General features: G+C 42.7%; 2 protein-coding genes across 3 annotated transcripts in view; both read right to left on the bottom strand.

The window, feature by feature from the left end:
* Positions 1-22792, bottom strand: part of LOC306975098 (uncharacterized protein) — a gene marked incomplete at both ends in the record, with an annotated part of 221666 nt that overhangs the window by 162677 nt on the left and 36197 nt on the right. The gene's annotated exons all lie outside the window — the stretch shown is intronic.
* LOC306974453 (uncharacterized protein) lies at positions 850-7208 on the bottom strand. Of its 2 annotated transcripts, none has more exons than XM_079571704.1 (3): positions 7081-7208; positions 6352-6463; positions 850-1657 (listed from the first exon to the last, which is right to left on the bottom strand). In XM_079571704.1, exons 1-3 carry the CDS (start codon positions 7109-7111, stop codon positions 865-867), a joined length of 936 nt encoding a protein of 311 aa, XP_079427830.1. In that variant the 5' UTR covers positions 7112-7208; the 3' UTR covers positions 850-864. The 2 variants fall into 2 exon arrangements, with proteins under 2 accessions (XP_079427830.1, XP_079427829.1); XM_079571703.1 differs by lacking the exons at positions 6352-6463; positions 7081-7208 and adding exons at positions 4236-4338; positions 4415-4941.

Below are 22792 nucleotides of genomic sequence, written 5' to 3'. Positions count from 1 at the left end.
TGTGACATAATCATGGCGCTAAAGAACGTTTTTGCTGCATCTGCGGTTAAATTATTCCATATTTGTCGAAATTTTATATTTTATTTGTTACTAAAAAAATAAAATTTGCAAACCCTCTCCCAGCGGCTGGAACATTGACGCCTTTTATGTTGTCGGGACAACAGGAAGTGTTTCGTTGCTGTTAGCGGAGCTTTGACATCAGTGTCACTGCAGGTTTCTGTTTCGTTTTTGCCGCGGACCGGATTATTTGTTGTTATCTTGTGTAAAGGCGAGTTTAGACGGAGCGTTTGTGTTTGTGATCGATCATGAGACTGACCCGAGAGAAGACGAGACGCTCGCGCTGATGGGAGGAGTTATTTTGAGGCGTGGGACTGACCTGCACACGGAGCAGCTGGACGTGCTTTGAAGACGCGATGGAGACTTTATTAAAACCCTGGAGGGTCACAAACATTTGTCCTGTTTCCAAATATCGTCACAGGAGGTTTGAAAAGTGGCTAAATCTGTGTCAAAGTTACGCTGGGATCAGCTCCTCCGCAGCGTCACCATCGGCCCGGGTTCAGTTTGTTACTTCCTGCACGTGAGTTTTCATTTACACCAGTATGAGACAAATTCCTAACATGGGGAATATTTCTACCGCTATAGTTTCTAATAAAAGCCCCGGCCTGTTTTAGAGACCGGCTTTAATTTGCCTCCGCCAGCCGCGAACCCGGCCTCTGTCGGAAACCCGGCCTCTGTCAGAGACCCGGTCGCTAATGGAATACAGGCCAGTATTAGAGAATTTACGGTACATTGTTTCCCAAAGGTGAAGTCATTGTCGTTTTAAGAGCAGAAAGTTCTTATGTGTGTTCTCGCGCGTGTTCTGAGCTACTCGCTCTCCCCTTTGTGCAGCATTTCGTGTTTCTTGAGTGAGGAACTGTCTTTATAGGCTTTATCACAGGAGGAGCAGCTGTAAGGCCTCTCTCCAGTGTGACTCCTCATGTGAACGTCCAGGTGAGGCTTTTGGGCGAAGGTTTTGTCACAGACTGAACAGGCGAATGGTTTCTCGCCCGTGTGAGTTCTCATATGGGTGTCTCGCGCGCCCTTTTGTTTGAATGTTTTTTCACAGAACGAACAGCTGTAAGGTCTCTCTCCTGTGTGGACTCTGTTGTGTATTCGTAATTTCTGTTTGCTCTCAAATTTCTTCTCACAAACAGGGCACTGGTGCCTCTTCTCCTCTTCCACTCCCGAGTGTCGCCTCACGTGCTTTTTGAAGGTCGCGGGATCTGAAAAGTCTTTCTCGCAGATGGAACAGATATACGGCCTTTCTCCCGTGTGGATTCTCATATGGAGAACGAGTGACTCTTTATGGGAAAATGTTTTGGAGCAGAGTGAACAGCTGTAGGGTCTCTCCCCTGTGTGAACCCGACTGTGCTTTTGTAAACCCTGTTTAGTGCAATAGGACTTCTGACAAAAAGGGCACGTGTACTTCTTCCCCACCGCCCCCTGGGCAGCCCCTGGTTCTGTTAGCGCAGTAGAACAACCGGATGGTTCCCAGTCATCATCATTGTCGGTGTCAGACGAGTGTTCGAGTCCCTGCTTCTGGAAGAGGACATGTGGCTCTGAGCGGACATCGGGCGCTTCACTCTTCACACAGACAGCGCTGGACTCTGGGACAGACCTGAACAGAAACACAATTAAAAATAATAAAGAACAGCTTCCTGACATTAAGGCGAGACACGGCAGGTGAAAGTATTGATTTTTCACACAGTGGTCGAAGTGGAGATTTGTATCTATTTTCCTCCCTTTACATCTTAGTTTTCGAGTATAAAAATGACTAAACTCACCCGCATGATATTTATTTTATGATGTTTTGTCTGCGAGGTGGGGGCAACCCGGAAGTAGCTGCTGCGCCGCGTAGAAAGGCCGTCTTTCCCGCGGGTTTTCATTCATAAATATTGACAGATTTGACATCCACGTGTCCTGCTAAGGGGCCCCGTGATGACGCTTTCACCCAAATATGGTGTTTTTCCTCCTACGAGACGCTGGAGTGGAAAAGTGGAAGAACGGGCCGAGCATGCGCACTCGCTACAAAACTTCAGGGCTGGTTTTCTCTGAATGAGAGAAGCCGCACTCGGGCAGAGCCTGAGCCCTTATAGAAGCTCCCACAGACTCCACACTTTACAGGCTGAGACACAACAAGATTTAGAAGGTTTTTTCAGAGGGATTTTTTAATATCTAATTCCAAACCTGATTTATTCAACTTTGAAACCAAAAAAACAGGCGGAATTTGAGTTTTTACAGATTTTTTCACTGATGATTAGTTTATTGAAAAACTAAACAAAATATCCAAAATCCCCTCTGAAAAAAAAACTTAGTTACTAATATGTAAATTTTTATGTCATTTTTTTCCTCATATTTATATCTGTGATGTTCAGCAAAAGTTTCAAATTGACATCTCTACATTTATTTTTTTTCCCTATTCACCTGCAGTGTCTCGCCTTAACACTAATGATTGAAATGGCTTTTTTTTAGTGTTCCGTCTTTTTGCTTGGACCCCAAAAATTTACACTGAAACAACTCGGGACCGACGTTAGATAAAGTTATTTCCAGAAAAAACACTTAAAAATCGAGTTAATGCGTATATAAAGAGCGTATTTCGGATCTTTGAAAGTATTTCGCCAATGATATGTTTACACAACTAAATACACTAAACAGTATCTTCAATGAAGGTTCTTGAGTCGTCTTCTGTACTCTGGAGTTGAAGTGTCGAACATTTCGCCTCTTCATCCAACAGGCTTCGTCAGATGTGACAGAACATGACTCAAGAACCTCACTTTGGAAAACACTGATTTAACCTCTTAACTCCCACCTGAACGGATCCCATTTTCTCCAGTTTGGCTTTACCCTAATCAAAAAGCTTCTCGGGAAAAAAGCATCAAAACAGCCACAAAAAATGAGAAGAAAACAAGGATGTAAACGCAACAAAAATGTGACAAAAATTCAACCAAAATGTGACAAAAATTCAATAAAATTCAACAAAAATTCAACAACAATGTGACAAAAATTCAACAAAAAAGTGACAAAAATTCAACAAAAAAGTGACAAAAATTCAACAAAAATGTGACAAAAATTCAATAAAATTCAACAAAAATTCAACAAACATTCAACAAAAAAGTGACAAAAATTCAACAAAAAAGTGACAAAAATTCAACAAAAATGTGACAAAAATTCAACAAAAATGTGACAAAAATTCAACAAAAATGTGACAAAAATTCAATAAAATTCAACAAAAATTCAACTAAAAAGTGACAAAAATTCAACAAAAATGTGACAAAAATGTGACAAAAATTCAACAAACATTCAACAAAAAAGTGACAAAAATTCAACAAAAATGTGACAAAAATTCAACAAAAATGTGACAAAAATTCAATAAAATTCAACAAAAATTCAACAAAAATTCAACAAAAATTCAACAAAAATGTGACAAAAATTCAACAAAAATGTGACAAAAATTCAACAAAAATGTGACAAAAATTCAACAAAAATGTGACAAAAATGTGACAAAAATTCAATAAAATTCAACAAAAATGTGACAAAAATTCAACAAACATTCAACAAAAAAGTGACAAAAATTCAACAAAAATGTGACAAAAATTCAACAAAAATGTGACAAAAATTCAACAAAAATGTGACAAAAATTCAACAAAAATTCAACAAAAATGTGACAAAAACTCAACAAAAAAGTGACAAAAATTCAACTAAAATGTGACTAAAATGTGACAAAAATTCAACAAAAATTCAACAAAAATTCAACAAAAAAATTACAAAAATTCAACAAAAATGTGACACAAATATAAAAAAAAACATAAAAAAGGTGACACAACACGGCAACAACGCGAGGAAAAAGATCAGTGTTGTGGGTCTTTGCTTTCAAATGAGGTGTTACATAGACCTATATAATAGCCAAAGAGGACAGAATGCATTTGGTTTAGGCGGGTGGTAAGAGGTTAATGAATATGGAGTCTTAAATAATCCTGGGATATTCAGGATCAGTATTAACTTCTGAAAATGGATAAACTGAAATACTAAGATTCTAAAATTTCTCCATTTGAAGTCTACTGGATTATATTTAAATCTCTACAACAAGACTTGTAACAATACGAAACACGATCTTATACTGAATTACTTTGTCATTGTTGTTTAACCATGAATAAACCTTTAGTAAAATGTGTGATGTTTAAAGTGGTGGCGCCTACACTGGCAGATGCTCTTCCTCCTGTTTGAGGCTCTGCTCCTCCGGCTCCTCTTTGATTTCCTGGACAAGGATCAGGTCAGGGCTCTGCGAGAGCGTCTGGACATCTGCAGGACACAGAGGAAATCAAATACTATAGCCATGTAAATGAACTCATGTCAGACTCACAGAGCAGAGACTCACCCGCTCTGTGCTGCAGGTCCACGGGGATCAGAGCCGAGTCCGGGTTCTCCTCTTTGGAGCCACACAGCTCCTCCTCAGACTCCGCTGTCGTCCTTTCAAACAGCCAAGCCCATGAGCGGCTGGAAGGTTTGTCTTCTCTGTGCGATCTCATATGTTTATCCAGATGTGCCTTTTGAGCAAATGCTTTGGTACAAAGTGAACAGCCGAATGGTTTCTCCCCTGTGTGTGTCCGCATGTGTGTGTCTCGTCCATTCCTTTGAGCAAATGCTTTGTTACAGATGGAGCAGCTGTAAGGTTTCTCTCCGGTGTGTATTTTCATGTGTATACCAAGAGCAGAGCTGTGTTTAAATGTTTTGCTACAGACTGAGCAGCTGTAAGGTCTTTCTCCTGTGTGAATCCTATTGTGGACTTGTAAATGTCGTTTACTCCTAAACCTCTTCTGACAAACAGAGCACTGGTGCCTCCTCTCCTCAGCTCCCGACATGTCGCTGTGTCGCTGAAGCAGCGACGACTCTTCCATCTTCACACAGACAGACCTGAAGATGGAAAAGTATTGATTTACAAATCAATTCTCAGTATTAGTTTGTCAAATGTTAAAGTGCCCATTTGTTACTTTGGCACAGATCATGTGCATTGTGTGTGGACTGGATGAGGCCTCTTGAAGCCGCACTATGCCTTGTCTTTTTTTTTTCTTTTTTTTCTCAGGAGGTGTCAGTAGTGAACACTGTTCTTCCTCCTCCCCTCACCTGGCTTTCCCCCCTTAAATATAATGTATATAATGTTTAAAGGGGGGGGATTATGCAAAATGGACTTTTTCAAGCTTTCCATCATGTTATTCTGTCATTCCCTCATTAAAAACATGCCTGAAGTGTTGCCTTGGCACATTCACGTATTTTTGAGTAATCTGTAAAAACTCTGATGGCAGCCATTTTAGGGATAGGTTTGCCTGAGTCCTCCTAGGAACGCCCCCACCTCCTGGAGACGCCTCCGAGCTTTCGTCACCAGCCGAGTAACCAACCACTGCTCCTCAGCAGAACCCCCTCCCCACTGATGCCACAGACAGTGTGCGGAGGGGGCGTGTCGGAAAGGCTCAGAGGTTCTTAAAGAGACAGAGGCCTATTTCAAGACATTCACTACAGCCATTTTGAGAGAGACATTTTATACAAGGCAGTTATTCTAATTTACTGCATTTACAGACCAACAGAAGGTTTGTCATCATTGTAGTGAGATATAGACTGGTGCTATGGGACTGAAAAAAGCAGAACACCCCCTCTTTAAACTGCAACTTTCATGCATGTCTGTTTTTTACATTTAGAACATAAAACTTCCATTTAAAACTCCCCCCCCACAACCCTTGAACGCCTCACAGCCTCCCGGTGCTACTGTAATCATGTAATTGATCAGTCCCCCCATAGTGTCCGATTCACTCCAAACTAGTGTCATTTTTTAGCACTTCGTTTGAGGTATTGATCATTGATTGGTAATTGGCTCAGGTCTTGGTCCTGGTCTGATCTTTGTTCAGGTCTTGGTTTGGTTCTTAGTCTTGATCTTGGTTCGGGTTTTGGTCTTTGCTTAGTTTTAGTCTGGGTCGTGGTTCGGATCTTTGTTTGGGTCTTGGTTTTAGTCTGGGTCTTTGTTTGGGTCTTGGTTTTAGTCTGGGTCTTGGTTCGGGTCTTGGTTTTAGTCTGGGTCGTGGTTCGGGTCTTGGTCTTTGCTTAGTTTTAGTCTGTGAGGGAATAATATGTGGCCTGGAAGTCTTTTTAACCAACCAACATCAGGGACATATTATACGATTATAAACAGAAAAATATTATCAACCTCTTTTCTCCAGTTTGGCTTTACCCAAATCTAAAAGCTTCTTGAACAAAGCGTCAGAATAACTCTCAGATCTATTCCATTTGATTTGATTGTTCGTGTAAAGAAGTGTCGGCGCCTACACTGGCAGCTGCTCTTCCTCCTGTTTGACGCTCTGCTCCTCTGGCTCCTCTTTAATCTGTGGACGGTCCTGGTTCAGACCGAGGCCAGGACTCAGCGACGGCGTCTGGAAACCTGCAGGACACAGAGGGGAGTGAGGGCAGCTCAGACCGAGTCCCTGACACTGGAGTCGGTTCTGATCAGGCCTCCATCACCCTTTCCAAAAACACAAAACAAAAAAGGCCAGAAATCTGTTGACATCAATAACAGTTATTTAGAAAGACAAGTCACAAGGAACAGAGACATTTCTTCAAAGCTGTATATTCTTCAGGACTGTGACGTCACATCGCGACGCATCATGGGATTTACAGCAATAATAACTCATCATTTTAACCTCTTACCCCCCGCCTAAACCGAGCACATTTTCTCTTGTTTACCCTCTGTTTTTTAGTTGTATCTGTAAATGTAGCTAACAGCCACAAACATGGCGGATCTCCATGGCAACAGTGGATTTACCGAACTCTATTAAGGACACAGAAAAATGAAACATAGAGTAAATCCCTGCCAATGATTGGAGACGATGTGTTACTGTGTGATTAACCTCTGACCCCCCACCTGAACCGAGCGCATTTTCTCCATTTTGGCTAAACTGACGTGATAAACGTGCTCCTGTTGAGAATAAACCGCGACACAGAGACTTGTTTCTCTCCAAAGGTTCACTTTAACTCAGAGAATAAACATCCGGGACTCACCTGCTCTGAGCAGCGTTTGGCCCAAAGACATGTTCACAAACTGTTGTTGTTAGCTTTAGCTCCGAGCTAGCCTTCTCTGGGACTCTTCCGGTTTGGCTTACGCGCATGCGCCTCTTCTCCTGGTCACGTGGGGGTGTTGGCGTTTCACACACAGAACCCAGGTCAGACGGATCTGTGACTTACCTCCTTCCATTTGTTTTTATTTATATTTTTGACTTATTATAGTTAACCCCTTAACCCCCACCTGAACCGAGCTTATTTGACCAGTTTAGCTTTAACCAAAAAACAAACAAACAACAAAAACTGCATGAAAATAGCGACGAGAATGCTGGAAAAGTCACTATAGCTAAAAAGTGATGGAAAAGTCGCAAAAAAGCCACAAAGGAGTGTGGGAAATTGATGTTTTTTAGCTAATGTTATATTTTATAATGCTATTGAATGTTTTTGATGAATTTAATCTATGTGCTTTAAAGTTTCAGTTGAAAACCAATCTTTTCACACGCACATTGCTGCAACAATACCCCATTTCTCGCTCTTGCATTCTTTTGCTCATATCTATGGAGACGTCCAGGTGCCAACACCAGTGTGGGCACAAATAACTCCAAATAAGGCAACAGGAAGACACTTCTAGTGGAAAACTACTGAGAAAAAAGCTTGGTGACCTTGGCCTAAGCTCAACTCATCTCCTATCTCTTCGTGAACGTCACATTTTTGATAATATATATTGTACGGGACTGCCCCGCTCGAGCACCGTGTGTGTGTTAGTGTAGGGACTTTAGTGCTCGGAGAATCTGTGTTTAGAATTGTAATTGTTATAGGGAATAAATCTTCTTTGACTAAAGCTACTGAATTTTGGTGGTTTCTTCTTGGACCTTGGGATCAATGAACACGCTGGCGAGACCTTTTTGATACTTTAATACTTTAAACTTAACTGTATAACTGTGTTTAAATTGATCTTATGGAGTCAGATCTTGTGTATATTAGAGTGCTAATATTTCCTGTAAAATCGCCTACAGGAGCGACAAAAAAGTGACAAACACAAACCCAAGAGCAACAATAACACAATAAAAAAAGCAACAAACAAAAATGTAACATGTGGCGACAACACGACTGAAAAGTTACGATCGGCTCTGTAGGTCTTAGCTTTCAAATCACTCCAGCCTAGGAGCTGTAAACCCTCCAGTCGAGAAGTGCACACTGTTGTTGTGTCCTTGGGCAAGACACTTCGCCCACATTGCCCCCAGTGTCTGCGTACATTGGTGTGTGAATGAGAGTATGAATGGGTGAGTGGATCCTTGCTGTAAAGCGCTTTGAGTGCCTAATGTAGGTGGAAAAGCGCTTTATAAGTTGAGACCATTTACCATTCGTCCAAACAGAACTGGTGTAAGTGAGACACATTTGCAGGTCACCTTGCATGCCTATGCCTTTTCAACTCTGTCCATACATTTTCTACAGATTGAGATCAGGACTTTGTGAAGACCACTTGAAAACATTGACTTTGTTTTCCTTCAGCCACCTGTGCCCAAGCTTTAAGTTCCTCCAATATTTCCACATAGAGTTCTTTCTCCATGTTGTCGTCTAAAGCCCCTCCCACAGCGAAACACCGCCTCCTCTCTGATCTGTGTGACGACCGGACTTTTACATCAGTGTTTTAACCAATGAACCTGAACCTTTAAATGTCTTGAAATCACACCATAGGATGAACCAGACCTGAGCTTCCAAGGTCATGACATCATCATCTGGGCTTCAACCCCTTAACTCCCACCTGAACCAAGCACATTTTCTCCAGTTTGGCTTTACCCCAATCCAAAAGCTTCTGGAAAAAAGCTGCGAAAATAGCAACAAAACTGAGACGAAAACAATGATGGAAAAGTGACGAAAAATGTATTAAAAAGTGGCAAAAATGTCACAAGAAATTGACAAAAATGTGACAAAAAAATATAAAAATATGACAAAAAATTGATAAAAATGTGACAAAAAAATAAAAAAAAATGACAAAAAATTGATAAAAATGTGACAAAAAATGATGGAAAAAAAATCTGATGACGTGAGGAAAAAGATCCTCTCGGTTCAGGCGGGAGTTAAGAGGTTAACAAATTGTTTTAAAAAAATGTTTAGAATTTTAGATTTGTGTAGAAAATTCTACCGCTCATTATTCTGGCATTTGACAAATAGAAATACATTTTAAAATTCTAACTCGTATAAAAAAATAAGTAAAAATCAATTCTGGTTTCATGTCAGACAGTGAGAAAAAGTGCATGTAAATGTATGGCTCCCGCTGTAAATGGAAATATTTTTATATTTAATCTCAGGCAAAGACGAGGAACAACAATGATAATATCACGTTTGTGTAGGATGAGTATTTATTGACAAATTCCTGATAACAAAACCCCCAACACACCAACAGCAAAAAAGCAAAATGTTACTAATTTGCTCAATACAAAAACAAAGCAGCATTTCTAAAAAAAAACCTTAGTTTAAAATACATTGAATTGAACGGACCTCATGTTCATGTCACATTCAGAGGTTACTCGAGTGGAGCTGGTTCATTGTGGATTTTCCAGTGTTTTTTGAGGCTGGATGAGTGACTAAAGGTCTTGTCACACTGCTCACAGCTGTATGGCCTGTGTCCAGTGTGGCTCCTCATGTGACTTGCAAGGCTAGACAATTGACTGAATGTTTTCCCACACTGCTCACACATGTACGGCTTTAGCCCAACATGGACTTTCTTGTGACATGTGAGAACTGAGCGCTGACGAAATGACTTTCCACACTCATCACAGCTGTAATTCTTCTCCCCTGTGTGGATCCTCTTGTGTGTTTTGAGGCTGAATGAGTGACTAAAGGTCTTGTCACACTGCTCACAGCTGTATGGCCTCTCTTCAGTGTGGATCCTCATGTGTGTTTTGAGGCTGGATGACAGAGTGAAGCTCTTCCCACACTGCTCACAGCTGTACGGCCTCTCCCCAGTGTGGATCATCATGTGACTTTTCAGATGTGCAGACAGAGGAAAAGCATGTCCACACAGGCCACACTCAAAAAGATTTTCTCCAGTGTGGCTCTTCATGTGAGTTTTGAGGCTGGATGACCGAGTGAAGGTCTTCCCACACTGCTCACAGCGGTGTGGCTTCTCTCCAGTGTGGATCATCATGTGACGTTTCAGACATGCAGACACAGTAAACGCATGTCCACACTGGCCACACTTAAAGGGCTTCTCTCCAGTGTGGATTATCTTGTGACGTTTCAGACAATATAATCTAGTGAATCCTTTCCCACACTGCTCACAGCTGTATGTCTTTCCCTGTGTGCGGGGAGTCTGCAGAGGCTGAGCTGGGTCCATTTCTCTGCCGACAGAAACAGGAGTTAGTGTTGTGTCACACACATTACTCTGTAAAACACTAAATGCAGTTTGCTGCAGACCTGGGGCCTTTCTGAAACCGCTCCCTCCTCCCTCCTCCCTCCTCCCTCCTCCCTCCACCCTCACCCCTCACCCCTCACCCCTAACACTCAGTCTGCACGTCTGTCCCGAAATGGAGCACTCAGTGAGGGAATGTGAAAAGCTCCTTCTCAGTGAGTCAGCATCGATGCTTCACCTCTAACCACCCGCCAAAACCAAATGCATTCTCTCCTCTTTGCCATTGTCGTCACTTTTTATTTCCCTTATGTGGTTTTGTCACTTTTTTAATGGCACTTTTGTTACTTTTTTTGATACTTTTTTGATGCATTTTTGTCAAATTTTTTGTTGGATTTTTGTCACTTTTTTGCTGGATTTTTGTCACCTTTTTGCTGGATTTTTGTCTTTTTGGGGGATTTACAGCAATATTAGGTGTGTTCGAGATGCCGTTGTGTCTCGCCTGGATGATCGGCGAGAGTAGCCGGCACAACGGGGGCGGAGAAAAAAGTCTGAAGTCCATCCGACCGCTCCACATGCAGAGAACAACGAGAGCCTCAGATCACGCAGCGTCTCGTTCAGATATCGCGTTCTTTTAAAGTTTATCCTAAATAAAAGTCATTCACCTCCTGCTCTGTTTCCTTTACTCCAGTGACATCATTCTTCATCAGAGAAAACTTTCCCATTTGTTTGTTTGTTCAGGTTTGTGATAAAAGACGTCCTTTTAAATCATGAGTTTGTTCTGAAAAGCATCAAACATGAGCTCTATTTTAGGGGGTGATGCAGAACTTTAATAGTTTCAGTCATAGTTTATTTGTTCAGATCTAAAGAGGAGAGGGGAGGGGGCGAGGAGCACGTTTGTGATCAGAGCAGACTCGTATCCCATCACCTGAGCGTGAGGACAGGTGGGCGTTTTCCCATCATGCACTGGGCCGTGGAGCCGCTGCAGTTGCCTCTGGAGAGATGCAGCGGCTGATCAAGTCAGCTGCTCTCGTTGGGGTCTCACGATCTTTCCGTGCCCCACGTGCCCGTGACATCAGAGCCTCTGCAAGTCGGACAGAAATCTAACCTACCCCGTGCGTCTGCAGTCGGCTGTGAAAACTGCGTCCGTCTGGCTCATCTCGAACACACCTAATAACTCATCATTTTAACCTCTTACCCCCGCCCTAAACCGAGCACATTTTCCCTCTACCCTCTTTTCATACTGTTTTTAGTTGTATGTGTAAATGTAGCTAACAGCTACAAACATGGCGGATCTCAATGGCAACAGTGGATTTACCGAACTCTATTAAGGACACAGAAAAATGAAACATAGAGTAAATCCCTGCCAATGATTGGAGACGATGTGTTACTGTATGATTAACCTCTGACCCCCCACCTTTTTTTTTTTTTTTTTCGTAACTGTGCATGTGGACAATATTATGCCGTGGGGGCATTAACAGCAACACAGAAAAATAGACACACTTTGGTACACGAGTAAGATACAGACATAACAAAACACACACAATTAAAAGACAGCGAGGGGTGAACGCGTACAGTAGAGACAGATAATACGTAGCCACAAAGGGAGAACAGCAAAAAGATGAAGAATGCCAGAAAAAAAAAAAAAAAATACAAAATACAAAATAGAGCTGTAGGAGACATGACAACCACGAAGTGGCAAGCAGTGTTAATCTTGACAACACACTTCATTTTATTTTTAGTCCCAGTCTTTTGACCAAAATGCAGCCTAATGTCATTTTAGTCGAGACTTAGTAGAAAAAATCCCTTCAATTTTAATCTATAGTCGACCAAACTTAAGACCAATCTAGTCGACCCTGCATCTACAACATTCACCACAATCACATTCAATCCTGTTCCTCCGCTGCATGGAGCCGCCCCCACACGATCAATGAGGATAAGATAAGATAAGATGATACTTTATTGATCTCACAGATGGAGAAATTGCATTCGATGAGAGAGCATCCAGCAGCAGCACCCATTCAGTGGCACCACTCTTTTTCCACTCTTTTTTTTCTTTGGTGAAAGATGGTTGTGTCGCGGCCGCCATCTTCACTGTTTTGGTCACAGGAGGAGATGGTTGATGGGAAATCCGTAGACGATGACCACGGCGGTGGAGCTCTTGCGCTTGGCCACGATGTTCTTGGCCACACAGGTGTAGTTGGCCGTGTGGGACAGACGCGCCTGCTTGATGATCAGGTTGTGTCCACGGTGATGTAGAAGTTCCTGTCCTCGGCCGGGTCCATGATCTCGTTGTCCTTCAGCCACTCCACCCGCATGACTTTGGAGGATGGAGAAACTGTAGCTGCCCTCTGTCTCCGCTGATCATCTGAAACGGTGCACCGCCTCCTGGGCTTGTCCCCGTCTCAGAGCGTGGTGTCCTGCACTGGTCAGCTCCACCTCGTCCTTCCTCTTCCTCCTGCACAGCTCCCTCCACAGTCTATCACCATCTCCTCGTTGGTCCCTTTTGTTGTTTCCTGTAGCTCCTCTTGTGACGCCTCCTCCGTGCTGCAGGTGTGGGGGCTCTTGGTGCCTCTTCACTGTTCAGTGTCTCAGAAGAAGATGTTTGTAGATCTCAAATGGGTTTAGCTGATAAGCTAGCAGTTTGTTTACCTTCAAAAAGCTGTTTTCTTCAGGACCATTTTGGACTCTCAAAGTAAACAAATCCACCAAACCTCCACAAAAACACGGTAAAGACGTACAAAAGTATCCAGAAAAACAACGTGGTTCGCTGAAAAAGGCAAACAATTCAGCTGCACCAGGAGAGAGGGAGGTCACTTCCTGTTTTCACGTCGCCATGACGTCGTCTATATATTATGAATAACGCTACAGATCAGAAAGATAGACAGACAAGACAAAGCGACAAGACAAAGCGACAGAACGATAAAAGAAGGGACAGCCCTTTTACATAGTTCTGATTCACTCTGTGATACCATACTTTTGGCAGACAGTCACTGCTTTCACTGCTTTTTTGTGCTCAGAGTACTTAGCAGTACTAATATATTGTTCCATATCATTTTTAAACACAAGAAACAGAGGTTTTGAGTTGGAGAATTTAGCCCTATGAATATGAAATTTCGCAAGAATAATGATGAGATTGATCATGAACACCTCATCGTGAGAGGTTTTATCTGCTTGGTAGCCAAATATAGTATATTTGTAATACAGCACAAACGAGGTAATAACGTGAGTGCAGACAAGCGCCTTAACATCCTTCCAGAAAGCCTTGGTGACAGAGCAGGACCAGAATAAGTGTGACACTGTTTCAGGGCAGTTCTTACAGAACGTGCAATTTGCATCGATATCTTTTTTAAATTTAGTAAAAAATTGGTTCACTGGGTAGAATCGATGTAGCAGTTTGTAGGAAATTTCCTTGACTTTATTGGTAAAAAAAAATTCTGTGGCAAGGTCCACACATAGCACCATTCAGCCACCATTCTGGGGCCTGAACATTTGAACTTTTACATAACATCTGCAAACCGGAGGGGATTGCGTCGAACACAATAGCATATTCTCGTGGGGGAACTGGTATTTTGAACCTTTCCAGAAATTCTGCATACCCATATAAGGCACCGTTGTTGTTAAAGAGTTGACTAATACCATTTCTGAACCAATGTTAAAAAAATAGGGATTTGTTTTTGAAAACAATGTGCCTATTATTCCAGATATAACACGAATGTGGCGAGAAATTATGTTTGTAGATCAATGCCCAAGAGAGCAGAGCCTGCTGGTGGAATGTAGACAGTTTAGTCGGAATTTTCTGAATGGTGTAGTCGCAGAGTAAAATACATTTTAGACCCCCCAATTGAGTGAATACAAAATGAGGAATAAAGTTCCAAATGGAGGTAGGGTTCTGGAGGTGCTGGCGGATCCAGTTAATTTTGAATGTATTATTTAACGCTGCCATATCGACTGAGTTTAAGCCGCCTTTTTCGTATGGATTCAGTAACACAGTTTTTCTTATGTAATGAGTTTTATTCTTCCACAGAAAATTGTTCAGCACTTGATCTGCTCTCTTGCACACCGTTGCATCCAGGGCTAATACCTGGGCAGCATAGGCCGGACGGGACACAACTTCTGTTTTGGAGAGCAGTACCCTGCCTTTGAGGGACAGGTCTGCTCTGACCCCCCACCCGAACACTTTTCTCCATTTTGGCTGACGTTCTAAACTGACGTGATAAACGTGCTCTTGTTGAGAATAAACCGCGACACAGAGACTTGTTTCTCTCCAAAGGTTCACTTTAACTCAGAGAATAAACATCCGGGACTCACCTGCTCTGAGCAGCGTTTGGCCCAAAGACACAAACTGTTGTTGTTAGCTTTAGCTCCGAGCTAGCCTTCTCTGGGACTCTTCCGGTGTGGCTTACGCGCATGCGCCTCTTCTCCTGGTCACGTGGGGGTGTTGGCGTTTCACACACAGAACCCAGGTCAGACGGATCTGTGACTGTGACTTACCTCCTTTCATTTTTTTGTTTATATTTTGTACTTACTTAAGTTAACCCCTTAACCCCCCGCCTACACCGAGCTTCCTGTCACTCAGAGAATAGACTTTAAAACAGCTCTGCTCGTGTACAAGTCTTTTCATGGTTTAGCTCCAAAGTACATCTCTGACATGTTAGAGCCGTATGAACCATCTCGGGCCCTGAGAACTTCAGGGAGGGGCCTCCTGGTGGTTCCCAGAGTCAATAATAAACACGGTGAGGCTGCGTTTCAGTTTCATGCAGCTAAAATCTGGAACAGTCTTCACGAGGATGTGAGACAGGCCTCAACTCTGACAATGTTCAAATCCAGGCTGAAAACAGTTCTTTTTACCAATGCATATGACTGAAAGTATTTATCTGCACTCTCGCCTTTTACTGTAATTGATTAATTTTATGTTGATGTTTTTATTGATTCTATTTGTTTTCAACTGTGAAGCACTTTGAATTGCCTTGTGTATGAATTGTGCTCTACAAATAAACTTGCCTTGCCTTGCCTATTTGACCAGTATGGATTTACCCAAAAAACAAACAAACAACAAAAACTGCATGAAAATAGCGACGAGAATGCTGGAAAAGTCACTATAGCTAAAAAGTGATGGAAAAGTCGCAAAAAAGCCACAAAGGAGCGACAAAAAAGTGACAAACACGAACCCAAGAGCAACAATAACAGAATAAAAAAAACAACAAACAAAAATGTAACATGTGGCGACAACACAACAGAAAAGTTACGATCAGTTCTGTAGGTCTTAGCTTTCAAATCACTCCGGCCTCTGGGCTGTAAACCCTCCAGTCGAGAAGAAGGGGGGGGTCGTCTCATGATCGGAAGGTCGGTGGTTCGAATCCCACCTCCTGTGTGCACACTGTCGTTGTGTCCTTGGGCAAGACACTTCGCCCACATTGCCCCCAGTGTCTGCGTACATTGGTGTGTGAATGAGAGCATGAATGGGTGAGTGGATCCTTGCTGTAAAGCGCTTTGAGTGCCTAATGTAGGTGGAAAAGCGCTTTATAAGTTGAGACCATTTACCATTCGTCCAAACAGAACTGGTGTAAGTGAGACACATTTGCAGGCCACCTTGCATGCCTATGCCTTTTCAACTCTGCTCATACATTTTCTACAGATTGAGATCAGGACTTTGTGACGACCACTTGAAAACATTGACTTTGTTTTCCTTCAGACACCTGTGCCCAAGCTTTAAGTTCCTCCAATATTTCCACATAGAGTTCTTTCTTCATGATGTCGTCTAAAGCCCCTCCCACAGCGAAACACCCGCCTCCTTTCTGATCTGTGTGACGACCGGACTTTTACATCAGTGTTTTAACCAATGAACCTGAACCTTTAAATGTCTTGAAATCACGCCATAGGATGAACCAGACCTGAGCTTCCAAGGTCATGACATCATCATCTGGGCTTCAACCCCTTAACTCCCACCTGAACCGAGCACATTTTCTCCAGTTTGGCTTTACCCCAATCCAAAAGCTTCTGGAAAAAAGCTGCGAAAATAGCAACAAAACTGAGACGAAAACAATGATGGAAATGTGACAAAAAGTGAGAAAACATTGACAAAAAAGTGACTAAAAATTTATGAAAAAGTGGCAAAAATGTCACAAGAAATTGACGAAGAAATGACAAAAATGTGACAAAATGTGACAAAAAAATATACAAAAATATGACAAAACAAATTGTTTTTAAAAAATGTGTAGAATTGTAGATTTGTGTAGAAAATAACATATAAAAAAATAAGTAAGTCAATTCTGGTTTCATGTCAGACAGTGAGAAAAAGTGCATGAGAGTGAGCTGGAATTATTTTTATATTTAATCTCAGGCAAAGACGAGGAACAACAATGATTATAAGTAAGTAAGTAAGTAAGTAAACTTTACTTGTATAGCGCCTTTCACAGACACAGAGTCACAAAGCGTTTCACAGTGTTAAAACATAATTATAAAACAGCGTATTCATTGCAATAATTCAAAATTCAGAATTCATTATACAAGTGGTGTCAGTATTACATCAGCCGGACTCAAATGCTTTCTCAAACAGATGGGTTTTTAGGTGCTTTTTGAAGGTAGCTGCTGACTCCAACGAGCGCAAGTCAAGAGGAAGTTTATTACAAAGTCGGGGCGCGACGGCTTTGAAGGAGCGGTCTCCCGGGTTTTAAAGTGTGTTCGTGGAACCATCAACAGGTTATGGCCAGAGGACCTCAGGTTCCGAGACGTATTGTAGGGTTTAAGTAGGTCAGCAATATACGTGGGAGCCTGACCGTGTAGAGCTCGAAAGGTCAGCACCAAGATTTTAAACTGAACCCGATGTTCAATAGGGAGCCAGTGCAAGGACTTCAACACAGGTGTGATGTGGGCTCTTCTGTTTGTCCTGGTCAGAAGTCTTGCAGCTGAATTTTGAACTGACTGCAGACGAGCAAGCTCTTTCTTGCTCAGGCACGTACAGAGACTGTTGCAGTAATCCAATCGCGAGGACACAAACGCATGGATGATCATTTCCAGTTCTTCTCTGGACACCATGGGTCTGAGTTTAGCGATGTTACGCAGACGTTTGTGTACACGTTTGTGTAGGATAAGTAAACCCCCCAACACACCAACAGCCCCGCGGCTCACGGGCAGTTTCTGTAGTCTCAATAAAAAAAGCAAAATGTTACTAATTTGCTCAATGCAAAAACAAAGCAGCATTTCTAAAAAAAAAATCTTAGTTTAAAATACAGTCAGTTGAATGGACCTCATGTTCATGTCACATGCAGAGGTTACTCGAGTGGAGCTTGTTCATTGTGGATTTTCCAGTGTTTTTTGAGGCTGGATGAGTGACTAAAGGTCTTGCCACACTGCTCACAGCTGTATGGCCTCTCTCCAGTGTGGATCCTCATGTGACGTTTAAGATGCTGTCTTGTACTGAATGCTTTCTCACACTCCTCACACTTGTATTGCTTTAGTCCATCGTGGACTCTTTTGTGCTGCCTGAGACCTGAGAGCTGCTCAAATGATTTCCCACACTTATCACAGCTGTAATTCTTTTCCCCAGTGTGGAACTTCATGTGGTCTTTGAGGCTGGACGACCGAGCGAAGGTCTTCCCACACTGCTCACAGCTGTACGGCTTCTCTCCATTGTGGATCCTCATGTGACGTTCTAGACTCTGTGACCGACTGAATGTTTTCTCACACTGCTCACACTTGTACGGCTTTAGTCCATCGTGGACTCTTTTGTGCTGCCTGAGACCTGAGAGTTGACTAAATGACTTCGCACACTCATCACAGCTGTAATTCTTTTCCCCAGCGTGGATCTTCATGTGGTCTTTGAGGGTGGATGACCGAGCAAAAGTCTCATCACACTGCTCACAGCTGTACGGCCTCTCTCCAGTGTGGATCCTAATGTGGCGTTTCACATCTGTAGTCTGACTAAACACATGTCCACACAGGCCACACTCAAAGGGCTTCTCTCCCAGGTGGACCTTCATGTGACGGTTCAGATTTGCAGACAGAGTAAACGCAAGTCTACACAGGCCACACTCAAACGGCTTCTCTCCAGTGTGGACTCTCTTGTGTCGTTTCAGACTGTTTGATGTAGTGAATCCTTTCCCACATTCATCACAGCTGTATCTCTTTCCTTTTGTGCGGGGAGTCTGCAGAGGCTGAGCTGGGTCCATTTCTCTGCAGACAGAAACAGGAGTTAGTGTTGGTGTGACCCTCCCCCTCCCTCTGTTCTCACACACACAGTATAGAGGATAGATGATACTTTATTGATCTCACAGATGGAGAAATTACATTCGATGAGAGAGCATCCGGCAGCCGCACCCATTCAGTGCGCACCACTCTTTTCCTTCGAAAGGATGATACACAGTACGGTGGTGGGGGCTAGTAGTGGTGAGGCGGACTCAGAAAGGGGGGGGGGGGGTGGGGGGGGGTAGGATAGAGGCGGGACATGAGGCTTCTCTGCAGAGAAACCTTGAGATGTTTATGTCTGTGTATCAGCCCGGCGTCAGTCCTATCAGTCCTTTCCCCCGTGGCTTGGCCTTGGTGTGGGATGTAGACATTGCACAGGAAAGATAACAGCCCAGCTGCTCTCTTGTGTTCCATGGAGGGTGAAAATTATTCAGATTTTAGCTTTAAAGGATCTACCCTGTGTTCCAAATTATTATGCAAATTGGATTTTTGTGTCAAAAAGGTAAAAAAAAAAAACAATAATAATGAAACTCATGGATGGTGTCGTGTCTTGGGGCTTTATGAATCACTGACATTCATCTCAGAGACCTGGGATGATTAGTTTTCAGGTTAAGCCCAGTTAAGGGAAAAACTGCTGAAAAGGGTGTTCCACTTTATCATGCAGATCATCATTTTCAAGCAATATGGGAAAGAAAAAGGATCTCTCTGCTGATGAAAAGCGTGAAATAGTTGAATGCCTTGGTCTAAGTATGAAAACCCTCGATATTTCATGAAAGATTAAGCGTAATCATCGTACTGATAAGAGATTTGTGGATGATTCAGAGCACACTCGGGTTTATAAAGGCACAATGAGGACGGTTTCTGCCAGACAAACACATCAGTTTAAGAGAACAGATGCTACAAAGCAGCAGACAGGTATTTGAAGCTGCTGGTGCCTCTGGAGTCTCCCAAACATGAAGCTGTAGGACCCTCCAGAGGCTACAGTTGTGCATAAACCTTCTATCCGGCCTCCCCTAAACTGTTCATTGAACAGAAACGGCTGCAGTGGCTCAGAAATACATGAGGACTCATTTTCAAACAGTCTTGTTCACTGATGAGGCCGTGTGACCCTGGATGGTCAAATCAATGGAGGAGTGGATGGTTGGTGAATGGCCACAATGTCCCAACAAGTCTGTGACGTTAGTAAAGAGGGGGCGGAGTCATGTTTTGGGCCAGAATCCTGGTGAGAGAGCTGGTCGGCCCCATTAGGCCCTTTTAGGCTCCCTGAAGGTGTGAAAATGACCTTTGAAAAATGTGTGGAGTTTCTGACTGACCACTGTCTTCTATGCTACAAAAAGAAGAGCCGTGTTTTCCCGAACAAAATCCTCTTCATCATGACAACGCACCATGTCCTGCTGTAAAGAAAACCTCTGCATCACTGGCTGCTATGGGCATAAAAGGAGAGAAACTCATGATGTGGACCCCCTCTTTCCCTGACCTCAGCCCTATTGAGAACCTTTGGAGCCTCAACAAAAAAACTTCTATGAGGGTGGGAGGCAGTTTTCATCCAAACAGCAGCTCTGGGAGGTTATTCTAACATCCTGCAAAGAAATCCAAGCAGAAACTGTCCAAAAACTCACAAGTTTAATGGATTTAAGAATGTTTGAAGCTGCTATCACACAAGGGCTCCTATGGTAAAATATAACTTGACCCGTTAATATTTTTTTAATCGAAATAGCTTTTGATTTCAGTAAATATGACCTCCTAATGCTGCAAATTCAACAAATGACCATTTTCAGTTAATTACAAGCTTTAAAATGTATTGAAACGATGAGTTGCATAATAATTTGGAACAGTGGATTGAGTTTTTTTACTATATTTATTTTTGAAATAAATACTGTTTTCACTGGGAGATTTTTTAACCACATTTAAATGATCCTCGACCAGTTAAAGACTTGAAAATTATGCTGACTCTCATTTGAGTTGACAGTTTAGAAAATCTTAGAAAAATGTCATTTGCATAATAATTTGGAACGCAGTGTAAATCATGCTATTTTAGCCATTCCAAAGTTAAGTATAGGCATTTATATGATATATTGTACCTCTACCATTATGGAGCACTCATTTTTGTGATAAATATAAGTGTTTTCTGGAGGTATTTTTCAAACCCGGAAGACAAAACGCTTCGATTCAGTTAACTCCGCCCCCTCTCTCCGTACACACTTTACCGTAATATAAATAAACAACAATAAGTGAAGTTACTTCACGATGCAGTTCTACGGAGTTGACATCTGCAACACAGCTTCATAAATGGCTAACACACACAAGCTAATATGCTAACACACAAGCTAATATGCTAACACACAAGCTAACACGCGTTTGGATTGACTCACCGCTCTGGTCCATCGCTGTTTACATTATGGGACTCGCGTTGGTTATAAAAGTTAATCCACTTTGGTTCTGGCGAAGGTTCACCAAACATCCATCAGAGACAGTCACAGAAAAACAATATTTTGGTGAAAGTCGCTGAATCCCGGAGAAAAAAAACAGCTTCTGAGAGAGTGGCCTCTTCTTGAAAAAGGTTGAATAAAGTCCTCGTAGCCAAACGCGCTTCTTTTTCTCCGTGACATTATCGTTAGGTAAGAATAAAGAACAGGTGTGTCCAGAGTAGGTTATAACGAGCTCCATCTTCAGCTGCAGCGCAAACATGACTGATCTGTTCAGACGCTCATGTGTTTGTTTTGGCCACAGCTGACCTGGAAGCACCTCGGGCACATCCTTTTTATTTTTTTCCCTTCACTTTTTTTTCTCTTTATTTCTCTCTACAACAGAAGTAAAAAAAAAAGCTGTTTTACAAATTAAAATCAGGCTGTAAGACATTGCATTACAGACGTCGAGCACTTCCGTTCCGCTGTGACGACACAACTGAACCGGTCAGTCGTTCACCAGGAGAGGGCGGGGCCTCAGAGAGCAAGATTCAGGAGGATTGCAGAGAGCTGCGTGAATGAAGCCGCAAACCACTCTGGGGGTGTTTTTGGTAAGGAAATAGCAGAACAACATGGCTAAAAGCTCTAAAAAGTCAATTTTGCATGATATAGGACCTTTAAGTAAATCAATGTGATTTTTTCACCGATCTTCAACATTATTCAGACATCTGCAGCAGGTAGTGGCCTTCTCGGTCCAGCCAAATTTCTGCAAAGCCCTGAGATCTGTCCCAAGACCTCCCGAGACGCCTCCCCTGACTTTGCCAAGGTGTAAATCCATCCTCTGTAATCCTTCCTCGTAACGAGAAGAAAGGTCCTTAATCAGTTCCTCACTTTTCACTACTTTCCGTTGTAACTCCATCACGCTGGCGCTTACCACTTCAAAACGTTTATTGATTTGGATTGACAGCCGCGGGGTCTCCTTTTTTGCTGCCAATTTGCCAACTTTGCCATAAACCAGGGCAACTCCTAGTCTCGGGAGGTCTTGGGACAGATCTCGGGGCTTTGCAGAACTTTGGCTGGACTGAGAAGGCCACTACCTGCTGCGGATGTCTGAATAATGTTGAAGATCGGTGAAAACATCACATTGATTTACTTAAAGCTAAAATCTGAATAATTTTCACCCTCCATGGAACACAGGAGAGCAGCTGGGCCGTTATCTTTCCTGTGCAATGTCTACATCCCACACCAAGGCCAAGCCACGGGGGAAAGGACTGATAGGACTGACCCGGGCTGATACACAGACATAAACATCTCAAGGTTTCTCTGCAGGGAAGCCTCATACTGCACAACACGAAATGTCCCGATCCCATCCTAACCCCCCCCCCCCCCTTACTAGCCCCCACCACCGTACTGTGTATCATCCTTTCGAAGGAAAAGAGTGGTGCGCACTGAATGGCTGCTGCTGCCGGATGCTCTCTCCTCAAATGTAATTTCTCCATCTGTGAGATCAATAAATAATCATCTACCCTCTATACTGTGTGTCTCTCCAACACCGTCAGCTTTCCCCCACTCAAGGTCAAGTCACGGAGCTAAACCAGATACGGACTGACGCTTCTGCAACCGCTCTCTTATTTATTTCAAGCATAGCCCCGTTTTCAAGGGGGTCCTGAACACAATAACAAAACATAGCAAGTGTTGTCACATACACACAACAGTCACAAGGTCTCATGTCTTGTTCCCCATCCCCGCCACCCCACCATGTCCCCAC

The sequence above is a fragment of the Gobius niger genome, assembly GCF_951799975.1.
Source record: "Gobius niger genome assembly, chromosome: 15".
Classification (NCBI taxonomy): domain Eukaryota; kingdom Metazoa; phylum Chordata; class Actinopteri; order Gobiiformes; family Gobiidae; genus Gobius; species Gobius niger.
The sequence above is the reverse complement of the archived record's forward strand: the minus strand, read 5'-3'. Positions and strand labels throughout refer to the sequence as shown.